The sequence below is a fragment of the Indicator indicator genome, chromosome 1 (assembly GCF_027791375.1).
Source record: "Indicator indicator isolate 239-I01 chromosome 1, UM_Iind_1.1, whole genome shotgun sequence".
Taxonomy (NCBI): Eukaryota; Metazoa; Chordata; class Aves; order Piciformes; family Indicatoridae; genus Indicator; species Indicator indicator.
Window position 1 is genome coordinate 72,456,917 of NC_072010.1, and position 17,632 is coordinate 72,474,548.

Here is a 17,632-nt window from a genome sequence, read left to right on the forward strand (position 1 = left end):
TTGCAAAGCAGGGAACCTGCAATTGGTCCAGCTCAGAGGTAGGCAAAATGTAAACTTCACACCTGTGTCCACTATGTCCATACAGGCACATTAAATCAGTTTGTTAATTTGGTGCAGGACATCAAATTTATGAGGCCTGTGGTGACACCCTTCTTTCAGATCTCCTACTTGCAATGCCAGTCTCACTAGTCCATAATCATATGGCTGTGTCCTGGTTTTGCTGGGACAGAATCACAGGCCAGTCATGGGCTGAAGGACATTAGCAGTTCTGATTCAACCAGGACAACTGGCTTGAGTTGGCTACAGGTGTATCTCATACCGTGAGCATCACACTCAGTACAAAGGAGGAAGTTTGGCGTGGAGAGCCTCTTCCTAGAGCGTGGGCTTTCTGCTTTGGCTCCTCTGTTCCCTCTTCGCCCCTTTCCTGCCCTTGAGGTCTGCTTTCCTGGATGTTAGGACAGCTGCACTTTTGTTGGGCTGGGTATAACTATATGTACCTTGTATTGACATTGGCCTTATATTCGGCTATTTTATGAAATCCATTTTATTTCACCCTGTGGGCCTTCTCTCCTTTTCTTGATTCTCTTTCTCTGCTGGGGTGGGGTTGGGGGAGGGGGGGGGGGGTGTGTCACTGGGTGATAGAACTACTGCTAAAGTTTAGCCCTAGCTATGGGCTAAAGGTAGACACTGCTAAAAACACCGTGCCAACAAGCGAAGAAACTGGGGCAGATTCAAGGTGATATAGTAACAGGCACTTGTTCATGGGATATAACACTCAGGGGGGAGATTACCTGCTACAGAGTACATGCATACTGAGAAAAAAAAAAAAGAGCCTGTATTGTCACAAAGCAAGAGGAAGCAAACCAGAAATTCAGAGTTTATGCTTTTATGAAAATCTGTTGACTGTGTGGTGCAGGAGGGACTGCTGCCAGATAGCCCCTTCTGTCCCCCAAATCTGAGACCATGAACTAGCTTGCCTTTCATGGTTTGTATCTCAATGGCAGATGTTGGTGGACTTTCTACATGAAAGGGTGAAGATTTCACATCTGAAATCGGCAAGAGTGTGAATAAAAACTCATTTCTTCCACAGGAAAAATATCTGTGAGCAGGTCTGAGTCCATGCTCTGCTTTGCATTTCTGTCCACTGGTGTAAAGAAAATTCTCTCTTTTTGTAGAACAGAGCAAAAATGGCTTATTTCACCGGCAAGCTGGACTGATATGAACTAACTATCAAAAACCTGCCTGTCGATAACATTTCCTTGTAAGGGCAGTGCCAGGCCTGAACTTCACCATCAGCCCTGGCTTTGTGCTACTTCTCAACCAGGTCAGAACTCTCAACAGTTGCACTTAGCCACACAGGTGGAAGTTAAATTCTCTAACTGTGTACCAGCTAAGTTAACCTGTAGGTGAGATAAGATCTATCAGGGAGAAGGGAACTTCAAGAAGTCAGACAACAAGGTGGGTTAGAGGAGAAAGATGGATCCAGCCTATGTCTTTAAATGGACAGTGATGCCATTCTGAATGATAGTGTTTGCTTTAATGTTCTAATCAAAGGATTTAAAACCTTACAATAGGCTGAAAAATGTTAGATATGTTCTCTACTCTAGATATCATTTCCGTCGTCTAATGGGGAAAAGTGTCTAATACAGATCTGAAAAATATTAAATTTCCTGCCAACCACTTTTGAGAAATAAGCTCTCATCTCAGAGTAGGAACCTCTTAAACGTGCCTAGAGTAGTTTTCAGAAACACTGAAGCTTAATGCACGCTACAAATTCGTGACAGTAGTGTTCAGGCCTACCTTCAACATTTGCTCAGCTATTATGTATGGAAATGGACTGAAGTGTAGGTTGCCTGTAACAGACAAGACAAACCATCAAACAGGAAATGTAACCTTTTGTTAATTTCTAAACTAAACGTGTGTAGAAAGCAACCTGTTCAAGATTAGATTCAATGAAGTCTTTAGACCTTTGAACCTGCACTTGGGAGTTGCAACAAATAGCATGCAGAAGCGTCCATTTTGCTTGCTAAAGGTGTCACTTTTCACAACCAGCTGGGTATTTTTCTGGAGGAGGGAGAGCAATCACCTGCCTCTCTCTCCAGTAACACCACTGATCTGATCTATTCTCAAGGAATTGTCTCTGTGTATGAACAATCCTTCCCACCTTTACTCTGTTTCCAGATACCTTTCACAATTCTCCACGTTGGAGTTCTCTTACCATTCGGATGCAAAAAAACACCAAAACATGAGGTCCTAAATGCAACTCTGTCTGCAATGTGACCCAACAGACAAATGAAAAGGTGTCCATAGCATTGTAGAGTGGGCATGCATGCAATAAAGAAAAAAGGCTTTTAATATCTCCCCTTATCATTCAGAAATAAACCAAATACTTCAAAGTCTGTCAGACTCTAATAGCTTTCACATCAGCAAGGTTGTTTGTATCATGTCAGTAACAGTTGTGAAGTAGTTTGGGGAAAGTAATAGAAAGTTCCACAGGATTACACTGTTTTCATAGTTTACAGGATCACAGAATGACTGAGGCTGGAGGGCACCTCTGGATCAAGCAGTGTCAGATATAGTAGGTTTCCCAGAATTGCTCCCCTTTAGATTTTGAACATCTCCACAGATGGAGACTTCACTATCCTCTCTGGCCAAACTGTTCCTGTTTCACCACCCAGAGAAAAAAGTGTTTTCTTGTGTTCAGATGGAATGCATTGGTTTTAATTTTTGCCCATTACAATTTATCCTGTCAGTGGGTTGCACTAAGCAGAGCCTGGCTCCCTTCATTCCCTTGCCTGAGCCTTCTCTTCAGGCTGAACAGTCTCAGCTCTCAGAGCCTCTCCTCACAGGAGAGATGCTCCAGTCCTTTGATAATCTTTTTGGTCCTTTGCTGGACTTTCTCCAATATTTCCTTGCCTCTCTCATACTGGCGAACCCAAGGCTGGACCCAGAACTACAGGTGTGTCTCTCCAGGGCTGAGTAGAAGCCTCTTGACTGTGATCTCAAGAAATACTGAGAGAAGGGGGTGTGGAAACAAGATTTTTACCTTTTGTTCAGATCCAGTCTCTGTGTTGAGACTGGCCAAGAGCTGCATGGTGTTAGCCTTCCATTAGGGATTTGTGCAATGACTGATGAATTCAGACTGATCTCTATTGGAAAAGGATCTGTATCACCAAAATTGTTGTACTAAGCATTACCTTTTGCACAGTTTTAGCTAGGAGGCCAAAGAGATTTCAAGAAAACAGGTGATCCTCTCCACCTAGATGTCACAAATAAAATGTTTTGGTAGACAAGAATGCCTCTGAAGAGTCTATTTCTTGGGTAAATACCCACAGCATGTCACACCTCCATGCAACTTTATGAATTGTGTGTAGCTTTCCTGGGAGAAGAAATGGCTTGGACAATGACAGAGATGCCTTTGGCTATTGTATAAACAGGCCATTTTCCAGAAAGGTGTTACAGTGTCAGCTGTACATTTGCTGGCAAGCTCCCAAGTGTGTAAGTACTCATGAGTGCCATGGTAAAAAATCACAGCGTGGTTTGTCTGTACTATCATTTTGGTCCTTTGTAGAAGATGATCTAAATCAAATGCATTTATCTCTGCAAATAAGCAACATTAGTTAATGATGCAGGGAGGAGAAATGTCAGAGAGGGGACACACAAAACTTCTCCCAGATATGAAATAGATTCTTATAGACTGTGATGCCTTTTGATAAGCACCAGCACAGAAAACCACCAACCAAGCAACCAAAACAACAACCAACACATTTCTTTGACTACAATAAGAAGTAATTGTTTCACTTACTAAATCCAACACATCTTTAAAAGGGAGCAAGGAGGCTACGAGTACAAATAGCGTAAGTATAAATCACAAGGGAGTGCCTGGAAAAAAACCACAGCAGGGCACATGTACTGTTGCCTTCAAAGTGAAGATCTCTCTATGGCTTGGACTAACTTTGCTGTCACATGTCAAAGACACCCTCCTGCAGGGACCCGCGCCGAAAACCTGCTCAATTAGTGTCTGACAAGCTCTCAAGAAAGCACGTTTGCCCAGGAGTTAATACCTGGCATTATAAACAACAGAGGCTTTACCCGGCGCTGTCCTGGCCGGATTCCCGAACGCCCCCCACACCCGCCCCGGCTCCGCACGGCCGCCGCTGCCCGCGGGCGCCCCCGCGAGCCCGGCAGAGCGCTACCCGCGCGCCGCCTGCTGCTCGGCCTTGCGTGGAGCTGGGCCGCCCCCTGCCGGCTACAACGAGAACGTCAGCCCCGCGCCGGGGTTCGGCCGCCCGGGAGCAGCCAGTGGGGCTGGGCGCGGAGTGGACCAAGGGCCGCCTTCTCCAGGGGGCGGGCGCGGCTTTTTGTCTGACCCTGATGCTCGCCCCAGTGCCGTTTGGCCGAGCAAAGCGCCTTCCCGTTTGATTTTTTTTTCCTTAAGCTTTTCTTTGAGGTTTTCTTGCCGTTACGCGTCTCCGAGTCCTAGATGCTTCTGTTCCGTGAAGTGGAGCTGCATCGTGTGGCTTCGCTGAGAAGACGTAGCGAGTCAGAGGAAGCCAGGCTCGGTTCTTGCTCATCCAGGTTGCTGCAGTGATCAGCTGGAGTGCCCAGCTCTCACCCAGGAAATCCAGGCTCATATTCCTATGGCTTTCTTTTGTAAAATTATGCAAAACCTGCATATTTTTGCAACATCACCTATGCAGAGGTATAAATAGTTCATACTAGAAATCTGTTAAAATTTATATTAAAAATCTGATTGAAACCCTCCTAGGTGAAAAAATTATCACGACAAACTATTGCTGCTTCATACTACTTTACTCAGATATTTTTAAGCACCATGAAAGCTATTCTGATGACAACATTCATCCACAAGTTCATATTTATTGAAGTCACTAAGGAACAACAGGGAACAACCTATCTCATTGGCTCTGCATTTAAGATCATAAATCATTGCCAGAAAACCTGAATGCTGCTAAGCATCACATTATAGCCAAAAGTCCTGATAATTTAAATTCATAAGGGCCAGGTTTCAATTCCAACATGCAGACTGTGAACCAACCACACATTTGGAGGCACCCTCTACAGCAATGCCTACAGAACCAGCACTGATTTCCGTGGAGGGATTATTATGGATTTCAGGGAAAAAACAAATGCTTCATTAATCATTGCCTAAAGGGCAGACATTGTCTTGTTAGGTCTGATAATTTGACAACTGAATTTGAAGCATTATTTTGAAGTACGGTCACAGTAGTATCTTTATCACATGCAAGATGCACATGTTACAAAATATGGCACGTGTCTTAAGGAATCCACAGGAACTGGGACTACACAACATTCATTTCCTCTTTCGGTGAGTTTGGAATGCACCAATCCTTCCACGCCTGCAAGCAGTATAAAATAGATGCGGCTTGAACGTGTAGCAAGTGTGACGCTCCCTACATTGGGACAGTGAAGCAGTGCATCCATTTTTCTGGAATAACACCACTCACAGTCACAAGGAAACATCGAAGTTATTACAGGTTCTCCTGGAATTTCTAATACCAGTACAAAGTGGGGATGTCTGATAATGATGATGTACGAAGGGAGTTAATATTGTTTGGTATAACACTCCAGCGTTGAAGAGTTGCAATGGTTTAGATCAGGTCCCGTGTCTACAGAGGAGGAATACAGACAAGGATCTGCGTCTGTGTATGGGTGTACATATACATATGCTTATATATATGTGTGTGAGGACTCTAGAGACACACCTGCTCGGCCAGGCTGTGGCAAGGGGCTTTCCTCGCGGCGGGTAGGTACGGGCTGGGATGGCCCAAGACCCTGCTCCTGGGGGGAGGCTGCACCGAGAGCCTTAAGAAGCGCGGGACCCTCCGGGCCTCCGGCGGGTCCGGGAGCGGCCCCTCCCGGGGGGGCTCCTCACTGGGGTACGCGGTGAGCACCGACCCGCGCTCCCGACCGCGGGCTCGTAGCGGGGGCGGCGCGGGCGCGGCGCTGCGGCGGGGCCGCGCCTGCCAGCGGCGGGGAGGCAGCGTCGCCGCTCCCGCTCCTCTCCCGCTGCCGCTCCGCAACTTTCGGGCAAACATCGCCCCCTTCGCCCTCGTCTCCCCGCCGGCAGCTGGTAAGCGTTGGGCTCCAGCGCCCGGCCGGGCCGGCGAAGGGCGGCGGGGAGCCCTGTTCGCAGCCCCCTGGGTGACCGCCGCTGCGCCCAGCACCGCGCACATGGCCGTGGGAAACTTTGGCAGGCGGGCGGGCGGGGTAGGGAAAAACCCGGGGCCCCCCCTGGGATGAGAAGGGAAGAAGGGAAGGGGACAGCGGAGAGGGCTCGGGCGCACAGGTGCCACCTTCCGCGGAGCCAGGCGACGCGGGTCTCCGGGAGGCGGCGGAGTGGGGAGAGCGGCGATAGCCAGGCAGGTGCAAGCGGGCTGGGGCTGAGTATGTGCGGAGGGCAGCGGCGACTCCGCAATTTCCGATGTGGAGCGAGCGGATCCCGCCGCGGGGCAGCGCGGGCCGGGCGGAGTGAGCCCCGGGAGGGCGGCTTTTGGTTCTGGCTTTCCGCCTTACTGCGCCGGCGGAGTGCGGAGAGCAAGTTGCCGAGCGATGTAGCGCGGGGGGCACAAGGTTCAAGTGGAAAATCCAGGCAGCTCTTCTCTAATTGTGTTTTTGAGGGTTGTTTTGGGGGAGTTGTTGGTTTTGGGGGTTTTGTTCGTTTAGGTTTGGGGGTTTGTTCTGTTTTGGTGTGGGTTTTTTTTTTAGTTTGGTTGCGTTGCTTTGTGTTTTTGGTTTTTTTTGTTGTTGTTGTTGTTTTTGTTTGTTGTTTTTGTGTTTTTTAATAGGGTACAGAGGAAAACCTTAGTGCACAATGCTGAAATTGGTGATCTGGTCGCTGAGGCAGGTATCCGAAAAGCAGCATCACTGGAGCAGCTACATTACTGTCATTCTTCCTGCTAGCGTGAGGTTTATGTGCCTTTGCGAGGAAGGTCACTTTATACCCCCTCCCATCCCACCCTCTTTTTGCTAAGCCGTGCATCAGCATCGTGAATTCCAAGAAGCAGTAGGTGTTTCTTGGCATTTCAACTGGGATTTTGGAAAGGGAAGCCGGGTATTTAATGGGAAAAAACTGTGATGAAAGGAAAGGATGCGGAGGCTGCACACAGCCCTAGGTTTGCAGGCGTGTGGAAGTTGTGGAAATAGGTAAAGGGTCAAAATTGGCATTTGGAAAATGGTGACTATTTCTTTACTTACTTATATCATGGATGACTGTAAGGGAAAACTGGGCCATTAAGAATTTTTCCTGTTTTGCAGTTTGCTGTCAGCAGAAGGTAAAATGTGTCCTTGAAGATATAAAATTTTACAAACAGCTGATGTTTACATAAGGTTAGATAAGTTTGTGACAAATAGGGATAGCAGAAGATGGGATGTTAGCTGAACTCAGCTATCTTGCTTTCTGTCCCTGTAATAATTTATGTTTTTTTACATTGTTGCAGAGTAAGAACAAAGTGAGCAGCTGCACCTTTGCCAAAGCAACCACCTGCATTCCTCCTCTCCTCTGGAATGGACAATGGGATGGTCTCTGACTTTATCATGATCAAAAACTTCTTCCTCTTCTGCATTTCCATGAGTTTAGCCAGCCACCTTGGGTGAGTCGCCAGCTGTGTTTGAATTTTTGCTATGAGTTTTTTTTAGGAAATAAAAAACCTTGGCTCTGTGTGGTACTGAGCAGCTGAACAAAACAAGTGGGCTTTGCATTTTGTCTTAATGTGCTGGTGTCAGGGGGAGGGGAGTGATTTGCTTTCTTGCTCATATTTACTGTCTCATTTAAATTCTTTATGCCCGTTATGCTGTTGCAGGGAAGGCTTGGTGGGCATGGGGAGCTCAGACCAGGCCAACAGCTGCTGAGTGCTCTGACCTGGGTGTAGAGCAGCTGGGAACTATGGTGCTCCCTGCCTTGGTGAGTGTAGTGAGGGAGGCTTGCACCTTCCCTCTCACCTGGCAGGTGCAGGCTGTAGGCAGCAGTTCAAGGCTGCAGCAGCAGGACTTGATGCATGCTGCTAGATGGTACAGGCTTCCCTAGTGAGTAAGCTAAGATCGTGACTGCTCAAAAGGATGGCTGAGTTTGAAACTTGCTAGAATAATTAGAAATTGTATTTCCCTGAGGCATATATCAGGGAATCCTGTTTTCTTATTTTTGCTTTGGATGCTTTCCTGATGAAAATTTTTTGAATGCTATGTTGAAGAAATGTTCCTACTATAGCTCTTAAAAAAAAAAAAAAAAAAAGAAAGAAAGAAAGAAAAGAAACAACCAAAACCAAACAACAAAACAAACAGAAACCCCTTATTGATATGTTTTTGCCTACAGCCGGAGATCTTAAGAGTTTCTAGGATTGGGGTGTGCAAGAGAATCTAGGAAAATCATTTTGCAAGTAACCTGGAAATGTAGGTTGATTTCTTTTTTGTGGAGGAGAACAATTATTTATGATTTCATTAGAAAAACCCCCGAATCCTCCCAACATGCTGATTCACAAGCACACCCATAAATTCCTTGTTATAAAATGGAGATGCAAATCAGTTTCTGATTCTTTTCTTTTTGAGATTGCACCAGGATGAAAGTCCAAACTTTGCATGATGACTGTCTATGATATAATCAAAACTTAGCCCTATCTCCAGTGTTTGTCCTAAGTAGGCAGGTAGAACCACAGCAGCTTATAGGAATGGTTGTAGGACTGCACACTACAAAGGATGCAAAGAACTGAGCACTGATTTATTCACCTTGGAGAAGCTTGGTTGTGCTTTCACTGTGGTCCAAGGAAAAACTCTCCCTGTGCTTTGTGACAGAAATGAAGAGGACATAGTGTGGGACTGGTTTTAAACTTGCCTTGGTATGTTTGCCTTTTGATAAAGTATTACCACGTTGAGAAAACTTGAGTACCATAACTTTAAGTCCTTATTGATTGTCCATCAGCCCTGCAGAAGGCAGCACTTTGCAGTAGTTGAGCATGACCTGTTTGTTATTGTCGGGTCTTTTAACTGTGTTACTCCTCTAACAGGCAGAATAGATAAGTGATGCTTGAAAAAATAATAAATAAATGAGGGTTTAACTCTCCCCTTTGACTCCAAATACTGAATCTAAGTCCTGAGTAGGAATTGGTGTGACTTGTAACATGGCAGATAATCAGAACAGGACAGTTAGGGGAAACTAGGACACTTGTTTTCTGCAAGTTATTCAAAAAGCCTCTATGCACTAAAATGAGATCATCACGTAACCCTCCTCCCCCATCCCCCATTTCTGATCTAGTAATTTTAGTCTGGGCCTGCAGAGATAAGCAGCTCTAATTCGCTGCACCACTCACATGTTGCCTGAGGGCTGAATTTTGACCCTGCTCAAAAGGCAGAGGATGCTCCAGCACTTCTCTTCCAGAGGCAGAAGCAGTTTCAGAGTGTAATTTGCTAAGTGCTTTGGGACTGACTCTTCAGGACAGAACAGTACGATTTACATGTAGGTTGGAATATTATAGCTGCGAGAATCTAATACTCGTAGTACTTGCTGTTGCTACCAGGTTCTTCTTTATTAGCTTCATCCATATTTGCACTGCACTGTTACATTGCAGTGCGTTTTGCAGTATGCCAGATAAAAGCGGCTGGTCCGAATGAGCGCAACGTAGAAAAGCAAAAGACAGTAGGAGGTTACAAATGAAGGCAGAGATTTGTCCATGATTCTCCATAGTCATTCCGTATTTATATTAAATTATAAATACTGATTCTGCTGACATAGTCAAAGCCACCTTGAGGGATTTCAATGATGGGTAAAATAAACAGGAATTATGTATCTCAGTCTCCTAGGCTACTTTAGAAAACTCAGCAAAAGTCTGTGATTAATGTTTAACATAAATGTGGAATGGCTGATCACAGTTATCCACATCAATAGGCTGTAGAGAAAGACTGTAGACGTGGTTGTTAGAAGTTATTTAAAGAAAAATCGCTGATTAAAAGTGAGAAGAGGACATGAAGCCCTCTGCCATTGTTGGTGTAACAGTTTTATGAGACTAGTTCTGAAGAAATGGTCCATCATGAGTCAAAGCTTTTTCAAGCTTGCTTGAATTCAGCCTTGGGTTGTATAATGCTCTCATGAGTTAAGGTTTTTTACTGAAGCATTTCAAGATTGTTCACAGTTGTCTCGAAAGTGAACATTAATAATAGAGATAGAGAATAATTAAAAGTCAGATATAGCTGTGAAGAGTGTTTCCAGACGATAGGAGAACCTGATTCCTCATGGGCCCTAAGAGGAGCCATAATCATGGAAGCCTTGCAAGGATAGGCACCAAGATCTCCCTGAGATGAGGTAGCACATAGTCAGCTCCATGCTGGCCAAACTTTCTGCATCTTGACTTTTTTTTTTGCAAGCCCCAGACTGTCCATGGGCACATCTGTGAGGATGCACAGTCCCTGCATGTTTGTGCTTTAGATATGCAATATCAGAAGTCTGTCTGAGAGCCAAAACCAATGGGGATGGATGTTGGTGTACCCACAGTTTAGTTGTTATCTGCTACTAATGTTTATAATAGTATAGAAACAAGGAAAACAGAAGATCCGCGTAGCCAACACAAGACTTCTCTGCACACTGTAAGAATTAGTCTGTGGCATGTCTGTAGTTGCACATACTTTCCCCCTAGCTCCCAGCCCTTATCGCTAAGACCATAATCCTACTATTTAGGCTAAACACACCTCTCCCCTAGATTTCAAGTTAGTCTCTGTAACCCTAAGCAGTTAGTTCTGCTGGGTTGTCCCCTCCCAAGTATTTGCAAATGCTAGGGATTTTTTCCTCATGGTTTTAAGACTAATTTTGTAAGAATTATGATATCCTTATGCAGTCGTGCTTGTCTACTTTTCTTATCCTATTTTCCTTTCCATCTTCATGTCTTTTGAATTCATTCAACAATTTTAATAATTGGAAAACTAAGGGGGTATCTAGAACTGCTTGAAGGAGGCAGATAGACATCAGTCAATCCCTATGCCAAAATTCAGCATCTCTGTTTTCTTTGACTTGCCAGCTGCCCAAAAAACAGGTGTTTACCTTCAGGCCATCCAGCACTTGCCTGGTGTAGGACCAGCCCTGGCATGAATCGCCTCTTAGTGAAGCTGCAGGTCAGTAACCTGGAGAGCTGAGATTGCTAGGAGGTGTTTCATGACCCTGGGAGAAAGTCAGGATGTTGAAAGAGGCCTTAAGGTACAAGGGATTGAGGACAATAAGACATCACCCTATCAAAAACAGGCTTTCTTCACACTGCTAACAAATTGCTTGTTCCCAGCAGATAGCAAAATACTACCTTTGGTAAGTAAAAGAATTAAATTATTCTTTAAGCAGATGTATAGAACACTAAAATTCCATCATTTTAGTCAGTCCTCTATCCTAATCCAATGTGAAAAATTTGAATCTTCATTACAGGAATTCACAAAATATCAGCATCTTTAGATCTCAAGAATCTGTAAGAAAGAGATGGCAAGAAGCTAACTCAGAAAGTGAATCTGTTTCCTTTGATGTCTGGCCAGCTGGTGCTATCCCAAATTGTGCAAGTGCTTTTTCCACTGTCTTTTCCACAAACTGTTAATTTGTCTGAAGTTCTGGTATAATTCCAATCCTATTAAAGCAAGTTATTGGAAACTCTACTTTTAAAAGAGAGAGAGAAATACAACTTTCAATAGAAAATACTCAGTTGTTTTTCCAGTGTCTCTTACCTTTATTTTTAAAGTTTTGGGAAAAATCATGAAATATCTACCATATATTTTCCTATTATTAAAAGTAAGCTATGAATAGTACCTGTCATGATTCTGACTAGATGGCAAAAAAGAAAGTGATGTTTAAAATGGTAAACGATGAACTCACTGGAAGATGTAGCTGAGCATCTTTAGAGAGTAATTACATTTTATAGTGATGGGCCCCTTCTGTGGATTCTAATTTTTTTCAGTCACCCTGAAATTACAATATTAAATAAATGTGATGAGAAGTATTCCTGCTTGGTTTAGTTTATGTTCAGTAATGAGCTTTAAATGTAATTGTCTTTGAATTTTCTTAGCATTTTCCTAAGGTTCTTTTCTAGGTTTATTTTTATCCATAACTGAAAATGTCTGCTATTGCAGAGAGGCAATTATGTGCTTACCTACTAATATGCTGATAAAACCTAATCTTTGGCTGAGTGGAAATAATTAATTTACTGTATCTCCTGTTTTCTCTCTAGTCACAGAGCTATAGTATCTAATACATGCATGTAACTTTGCAAGTCCATTTTAAATGTCTTAAGTCGTAAAAGATGGCTTCAGCACTTGCTGCAAAGCCTGTATTTCACCAGCAATCTCAAAAATAGGAATTAACTTTTTTTGTGTGTGTGTGTGTGAAATGAAAAATAATGTTTACCTTAATGAAAAACTAATTCATCTACAAATGCAACTTCACATAACACTGACATTTCACCAAAATTCAGCATCAGATGCCTTCTTTTTTCGGGTGAAGTGATCTGCCAAATCCAAATTGGATGGCAGTTTTGCAAATGAAGTGCAGACTTTTTATGAGTCTTCACCCTAGTTGTTTCTCTGTCTTTTTCTTGTATTAATTAGCTTTTCATGTGGAAATGTGTAAGTATTTCAGTACTTGAGGTGTGTATACTATTCTTGTGAAGGATGTTCATAGTTGAGATGGAAGGAAGAAGTGTGAATTACTCTGGATAGATTTGTAGGAGCAGTTATGAGAACTAAGTATATTTCATCCCATCCCCACAAAAATAGTTCAATGGAAATCTTACCTCTGAGTTCAGAAGGCTTTGAATTCATCCATAAGCACTAAAAATAACAAGCTTTTTCAAGAGCAGAGAAACTAGTGAAGCTTTGTACGTGGTGCCCCCAGCACCATAACTTTGCAATAATTTGGCATCTCTTGTTCCCATCCCCTATTGCAACACCTATATTTTACCTCTGTGCTCCTTTTTCTCCCAGGATCTTTCCTAATCACCCTGCAAGTCTCCTCCATATCTCTTAATTAGCAGAGAGGAGGTGGGCTGATTTTGCTGAGGCTGTTTCTGAGCTACATGCATGCTGACTGGCCCAGTCAGTGAGCCAGAGGGAATTACATGGCTGCTGACCTCACATTTTTACTTAATGAGGCACTAATTTAGATAGCTCTCCCCTTGTCTAGTCACTGTTTCTCGTGAAACTTGCAGGAATGAAATGAAGTTTGATGTCTCTACATCTTTGTCAGATGCATTGAAAAATGAAGACTGGTTCACACATTGATACAATGAAGCAGCATGATGCATATCTCATTCTTATGAAAAAAAGGGGCTAAAATAAATGAAAAAAAATTCTAGGATTTTATCAGAGTTTTAGTTATAATCATCACATATGAAGAACCTCTGCAACTGCTGTGTCCTGATTGTATTCATTAGGCTGCTGCTTGTAAATATTCACCTTTACCTGGTGAATCCTTTTGATTATGATTGAAAAAAGTATACAGTCTTTTGTCTTGAATTGCCCAGCATGAAGGAATGTCTTATGTTTATGTAATCAGTTTTTATCTGCTGAATTAGTTGTTTTTCATCATAGTCAAATATGTAATTGATATTATCTTCCTCAGTTACTCACTAGAGGTTGTTGTCAGAATTAATTTGGACTTTTGACTGTGGGATGGCCTGAAAAATGGGTGAGATTTATGACTATGATTCTGCCTGCAGAGAAGGAGAGGTCCTTGGTGGCCTTGGGCTTTCCAGTGTTGAGCTTGTTGAGGGTCTCAGCAGTGCTAATGGCACTCAGGACACAAGGAGCCTCCTCAGCCAGAGGATGTGCTTCAGCATTCCAGGGAATAGGACTCATATTCCCACTGCCCAGCCTTGCTTCCCTTTCCTGAGAGGCTTTGCAATCCTTTCATTTTCCAGCAGAGGTACATAACCTGTAAATGGAACAGACACAGGACTGGGGGTCTGCATGTCTGTCAGGGGCTATGTGGTTGCCAACAGTTTGTCCTGAGCCAGGTCATGTGCCATTAAAACTTCCAGACACATTAAACAGGTGTCAGTCAGGTCCCAGTAGTGTAAACACTGTGCAGGTAAAACGAAGTTGAGATTTGCTTTCTTTCTTTGTATAGATCCTGTTCTGTTAGGTAAGTGTAATGCACTTACGTTCTCACAAATGTAAGTCACAAACATTCTGCAAGGCAAGCTGTGCAGAGGGATGCTGTGAGGTTCTCTGTTTATTTACTGATTTATTTCCCTGGAGACTTTCGGTAAATAAACATGGATTTTTTTTTTTTTTTTTTATCTCTGGGTAAGTGGCTCACATCATCCTCAGGTTGTTGGAGTGTAAGTGATTCCTGTCTGCTGGCGGTGTGTGTGAGGTGGAGTATGGTTCCTAGTGAGGTGATGTACCCTGTCACAGCTGGAGAATTTGTTTGTTGTTTCAGCAGAGAAATTAAGCTTGAATAAGCATTGAGTGTGAGAAAACTTGCTGCCTGAAGAAGTGCTCATTGCTTGCTGCAGGTGAAGCATTCTTATAGATAAAGTCTGGTGTCTGTTATTTTTGTAAGCAAAGGCATTAGTAGTTGTACTGTGAGCAGCTTCCTATGTTCGAGCCATGGATAAAATAAAGAAATAAAAAAGAGTTCAGAATAAAAACCAAATCTGACCCAAAAGATATGGAATGAGGCCCACTACACATTGCTGTTATTTGCATACTACAAAGGAGGAGTAATTTATGAAAAAAGAGAGAAGGGGAATGAAATACTGTGTATTCTGTATTGCAATATGTTTCTTTTTTCAGATACCCCAGTGATATTGGGTAGGATTTTTGAATGCAATGAGAATTTGTTATCCTTAAATAAGGTTAGACCTCATCATCTGTTCTGGCAGTAAATTACATAAACTGTGGAAATTAGAAACTGTTTGGTATGTAAAGATTAAAGAGTACCTTCAGAGAGACTTGAAGGAGTGTCCCTAGGCAAACCTGTGCTGCTGTCAGCTGACACGGTTCCAAGAGGCTAGAGAGCTAACCTGTGGAAAAGCCAGTAACAGCTTTTGTTGTCTGTGATCTGACCTTGCTCCTTGCAAGGGGTGGAGATATGCCAGCACTGGGGAAATGACGAGGCTAAGGTGAAGCAGGGCAGCATGGGGGACTGTGATCTTTCTGATCTTCCATGCTCATGGATCACCTATGTTTATCTATAAGCATTCTTCACCTGCAGCAAGAAATGATCTTCCTGTGCATTAATGCAAGAGGGTCAGTGGACTCAAGTGTCTCCCAGTCCAGCACCCCAGGGGTGTACCTCCATGGCATTAGTCCTTCCTCGGGTCCTTCTCCTGCAGAAACAGCTAGTTACGATTGCATAGAGAAGTAATGAAATAGCCCCAGCTTCCCATGCTGCTCAGCTGAAGCAGCAGAAGAGTGCAGAAGATCCGAGGCTCTGTGACAAAGTTCCCTTAAGGCTGAAGCCCCTTGAGGCTGACAGGGCTTTTGACATGTTTCTTTTTGTTTGCATAAAATAGCTTCTCGCAAACACCAACAGCACCGGGAAAAGAGGACACCAATGACAACATCACGATATTCACCAGGATCTTGGATGGGCTGCTGGACGGCTACGACAACCGACTGCGCCCAGGACTGGGAGGTAGGATAATGCGTTTGCTGTGTCCAGTCCCTGCTATGTGGGAGCATCATCAACATGATGCCCTCCCGAAGGGGTACCTGCTCTCAGCATGGACCTTGACAAGGGAGTTGTGTTTCATTAGCTAAATGAACTCCAGAAAGTAGCTTTGTCCCTTGGCAAGTGAGGCACAATACAAAGGTCACTGAAATTCATCTTCCTTCAGTCATTTGAGGTCACCTCATGTCGGATTAGGAGAGCACATGTGATGCATTTTTTCTGCAATTGAATGCAGTTTGGGTTTATTTTCTTTCTGATACTCCCCAAGGTGAGCGAGACAGGGTGCTAGCAGGTTGCTGCAAGGTTCCCTTACTGGTCAGCATGAGTAAAATTATGCCAGTGACAAAAATCTCTGTTAAAAACAAATTCCCAAACCATCCATTTTTAGACAGCTACAGCAAATCTGTATTGATATGTCATTTTGATAACCTCTACAGCAGCTATTTTAAAAGCATAACGTGAAGAGTTGCTTGCCATTCTAACCTTGTTGAGCCCTCCTCCAGCTCTATCCCCCGGATTTCTCTCATCTTCTACCCATGTGTAAACCATCTGCTATGTTTCTTCCTGGCCCTTTTTTTAATCTGGCTACCCCCACCCCTTCCTCTTGTGAGACCAACACATTGCTTTCATCCTTTTCTCTCCTTCTCCTCTCACTTTACACAGACATGCTTGAAAATAGGGCTTGATGCTCCTATCTTATGTAACAAACTTCTGAAATTTCTGCCCTTAAATTAAATTAGTCCTGGATTTGAAAAGATGCCAGAAGGACTTAGAGTTTTGAGGGTAAAATTAATTTCACCTAACTTTGGACATCTATAATATAGATGTCTGAAATTGGGTAGATCATGCAAGCCAATGGATGTGAAGAGGTCTTTGCAAGACACACGTCACCTCATCCTGTAGTTGGTATTAAACATATGCCATCAGTGTGCACTCACAGCCCAGAAGGCTAATTGCATCCTACATCTAAAGAATTGTGGCCATCAGGTCAAGGGAGATGATTCTGCCCCTCTACTTTGCTCTGCTAAGACCCCACTTGGAGTACTGTATCCAGTTCTGGGGCCCTCAACATAAGGATGTGGACCTGTTGGAGCTAAGTCCAGAGGAGGGCCAAGAAGATGATCAAGTCACTGGAGCACCTGTCCTGCGAGGACAGGCTGAGAGAGCTTGGGTTGTTCAGACTGGAGAAGAGAAGGCTCCAGGGAGACATTGCAGTGGCCTTACAGTACTTAAAGAGGAGCCTACAGGAAAGATAAGAAGGGACTTTTTATTGGGGAGTGCAGTGGTAGAATGAAGGATAACTATTTTAAGTGGAAAGAGGGTAGATTTAGATTAGATATTGTTAAGAAATTTATTGTGTGGGTGGTGAGGCATGGGAATGGGTTGCCCAGAGAAGTTGTAGATGCCTCCTCCCTGAGGGAGGCCAGGTTGGACTGGAGCTTTTTGAGCTACCTGATCTAGTGCAAGGTGTCCCTGCCAATGACAGGAGGTTTGGAACTGTATCTTTTAAGGTTCCTTTCAACCCAAACCTTTCTGTGATTCCTTGATCTATGATCAAAACCTGTTAGTTAAGGGAACTGCACTCTTGAAGGGTCTGTTTTGTTTCATATCAGAGGTGGCCCTGGACTCCCAAAGGTCGACAGCTGCATTTGATCAGGAATTAAATTCCTCCTCAGACATCTTCATTTCATGCTTTTGATGACTTTTGAGTGATTCAGAAATGCATCACAAGCAAGTATTTTCACCTTAAAGCAATCACTAATGCAGAGCCTATCTTTATTACAGAGAGAATTACTCAGGTGAAAACAGACATCTATGTTACAAGTTTTGGTCCTGTGTCAGACACAGAAATGGTAAGTTACAGCACATGGCTGCCAACTCCATTGTATTTACTTTGCTGAAGTCTTTCTTGGAACCATCTCTTCTGTTCAGATCTTGCAATACCTTGACTGTGTCTTTGTG

At 43.6% G+C, this 17,632-nt stretch overlaps 2 protein-coding genes across 2 annotated transcripts in view; one reads left to right on the forward strand and one right to left on the reverse strand.

The window, feature by feature from the left end:
* The window catches only part of GABRB3 (gamma-aminobutyric acid type A receptor subunit beta3), a 195,072-nt gene that overhangs the window by 138,739 nt on the left and 38,701 nt on the right, over nt 1–17,632 (reverse strand). The gene's annotated exons all lie outside the window — the stretch shown is intronic.
* Nucleotides 7,546–17,632, forward strand: part of GABRA5 (gamma-aminobutyric acid type A receptor subunit alpha5) — a 55,714-nt gene continuing 45,627 nt past the window's right edge. The window contains exons 1-3 of the mRNA XM_054381752.1: nt 7,546–7,631; nt 15,513–15,634; nt 17,456–17,523. Coding sequence (XP_054237727.1) covers nt 7,546–7,631; nt 15,513–15,634; nt 17,456–17,523 — 276 coding nt within the window. The remainder of the gene's footprint in view (nt 7,632–15,512; nt 15,635–17,455; nt 17,524–17,632) is intronic.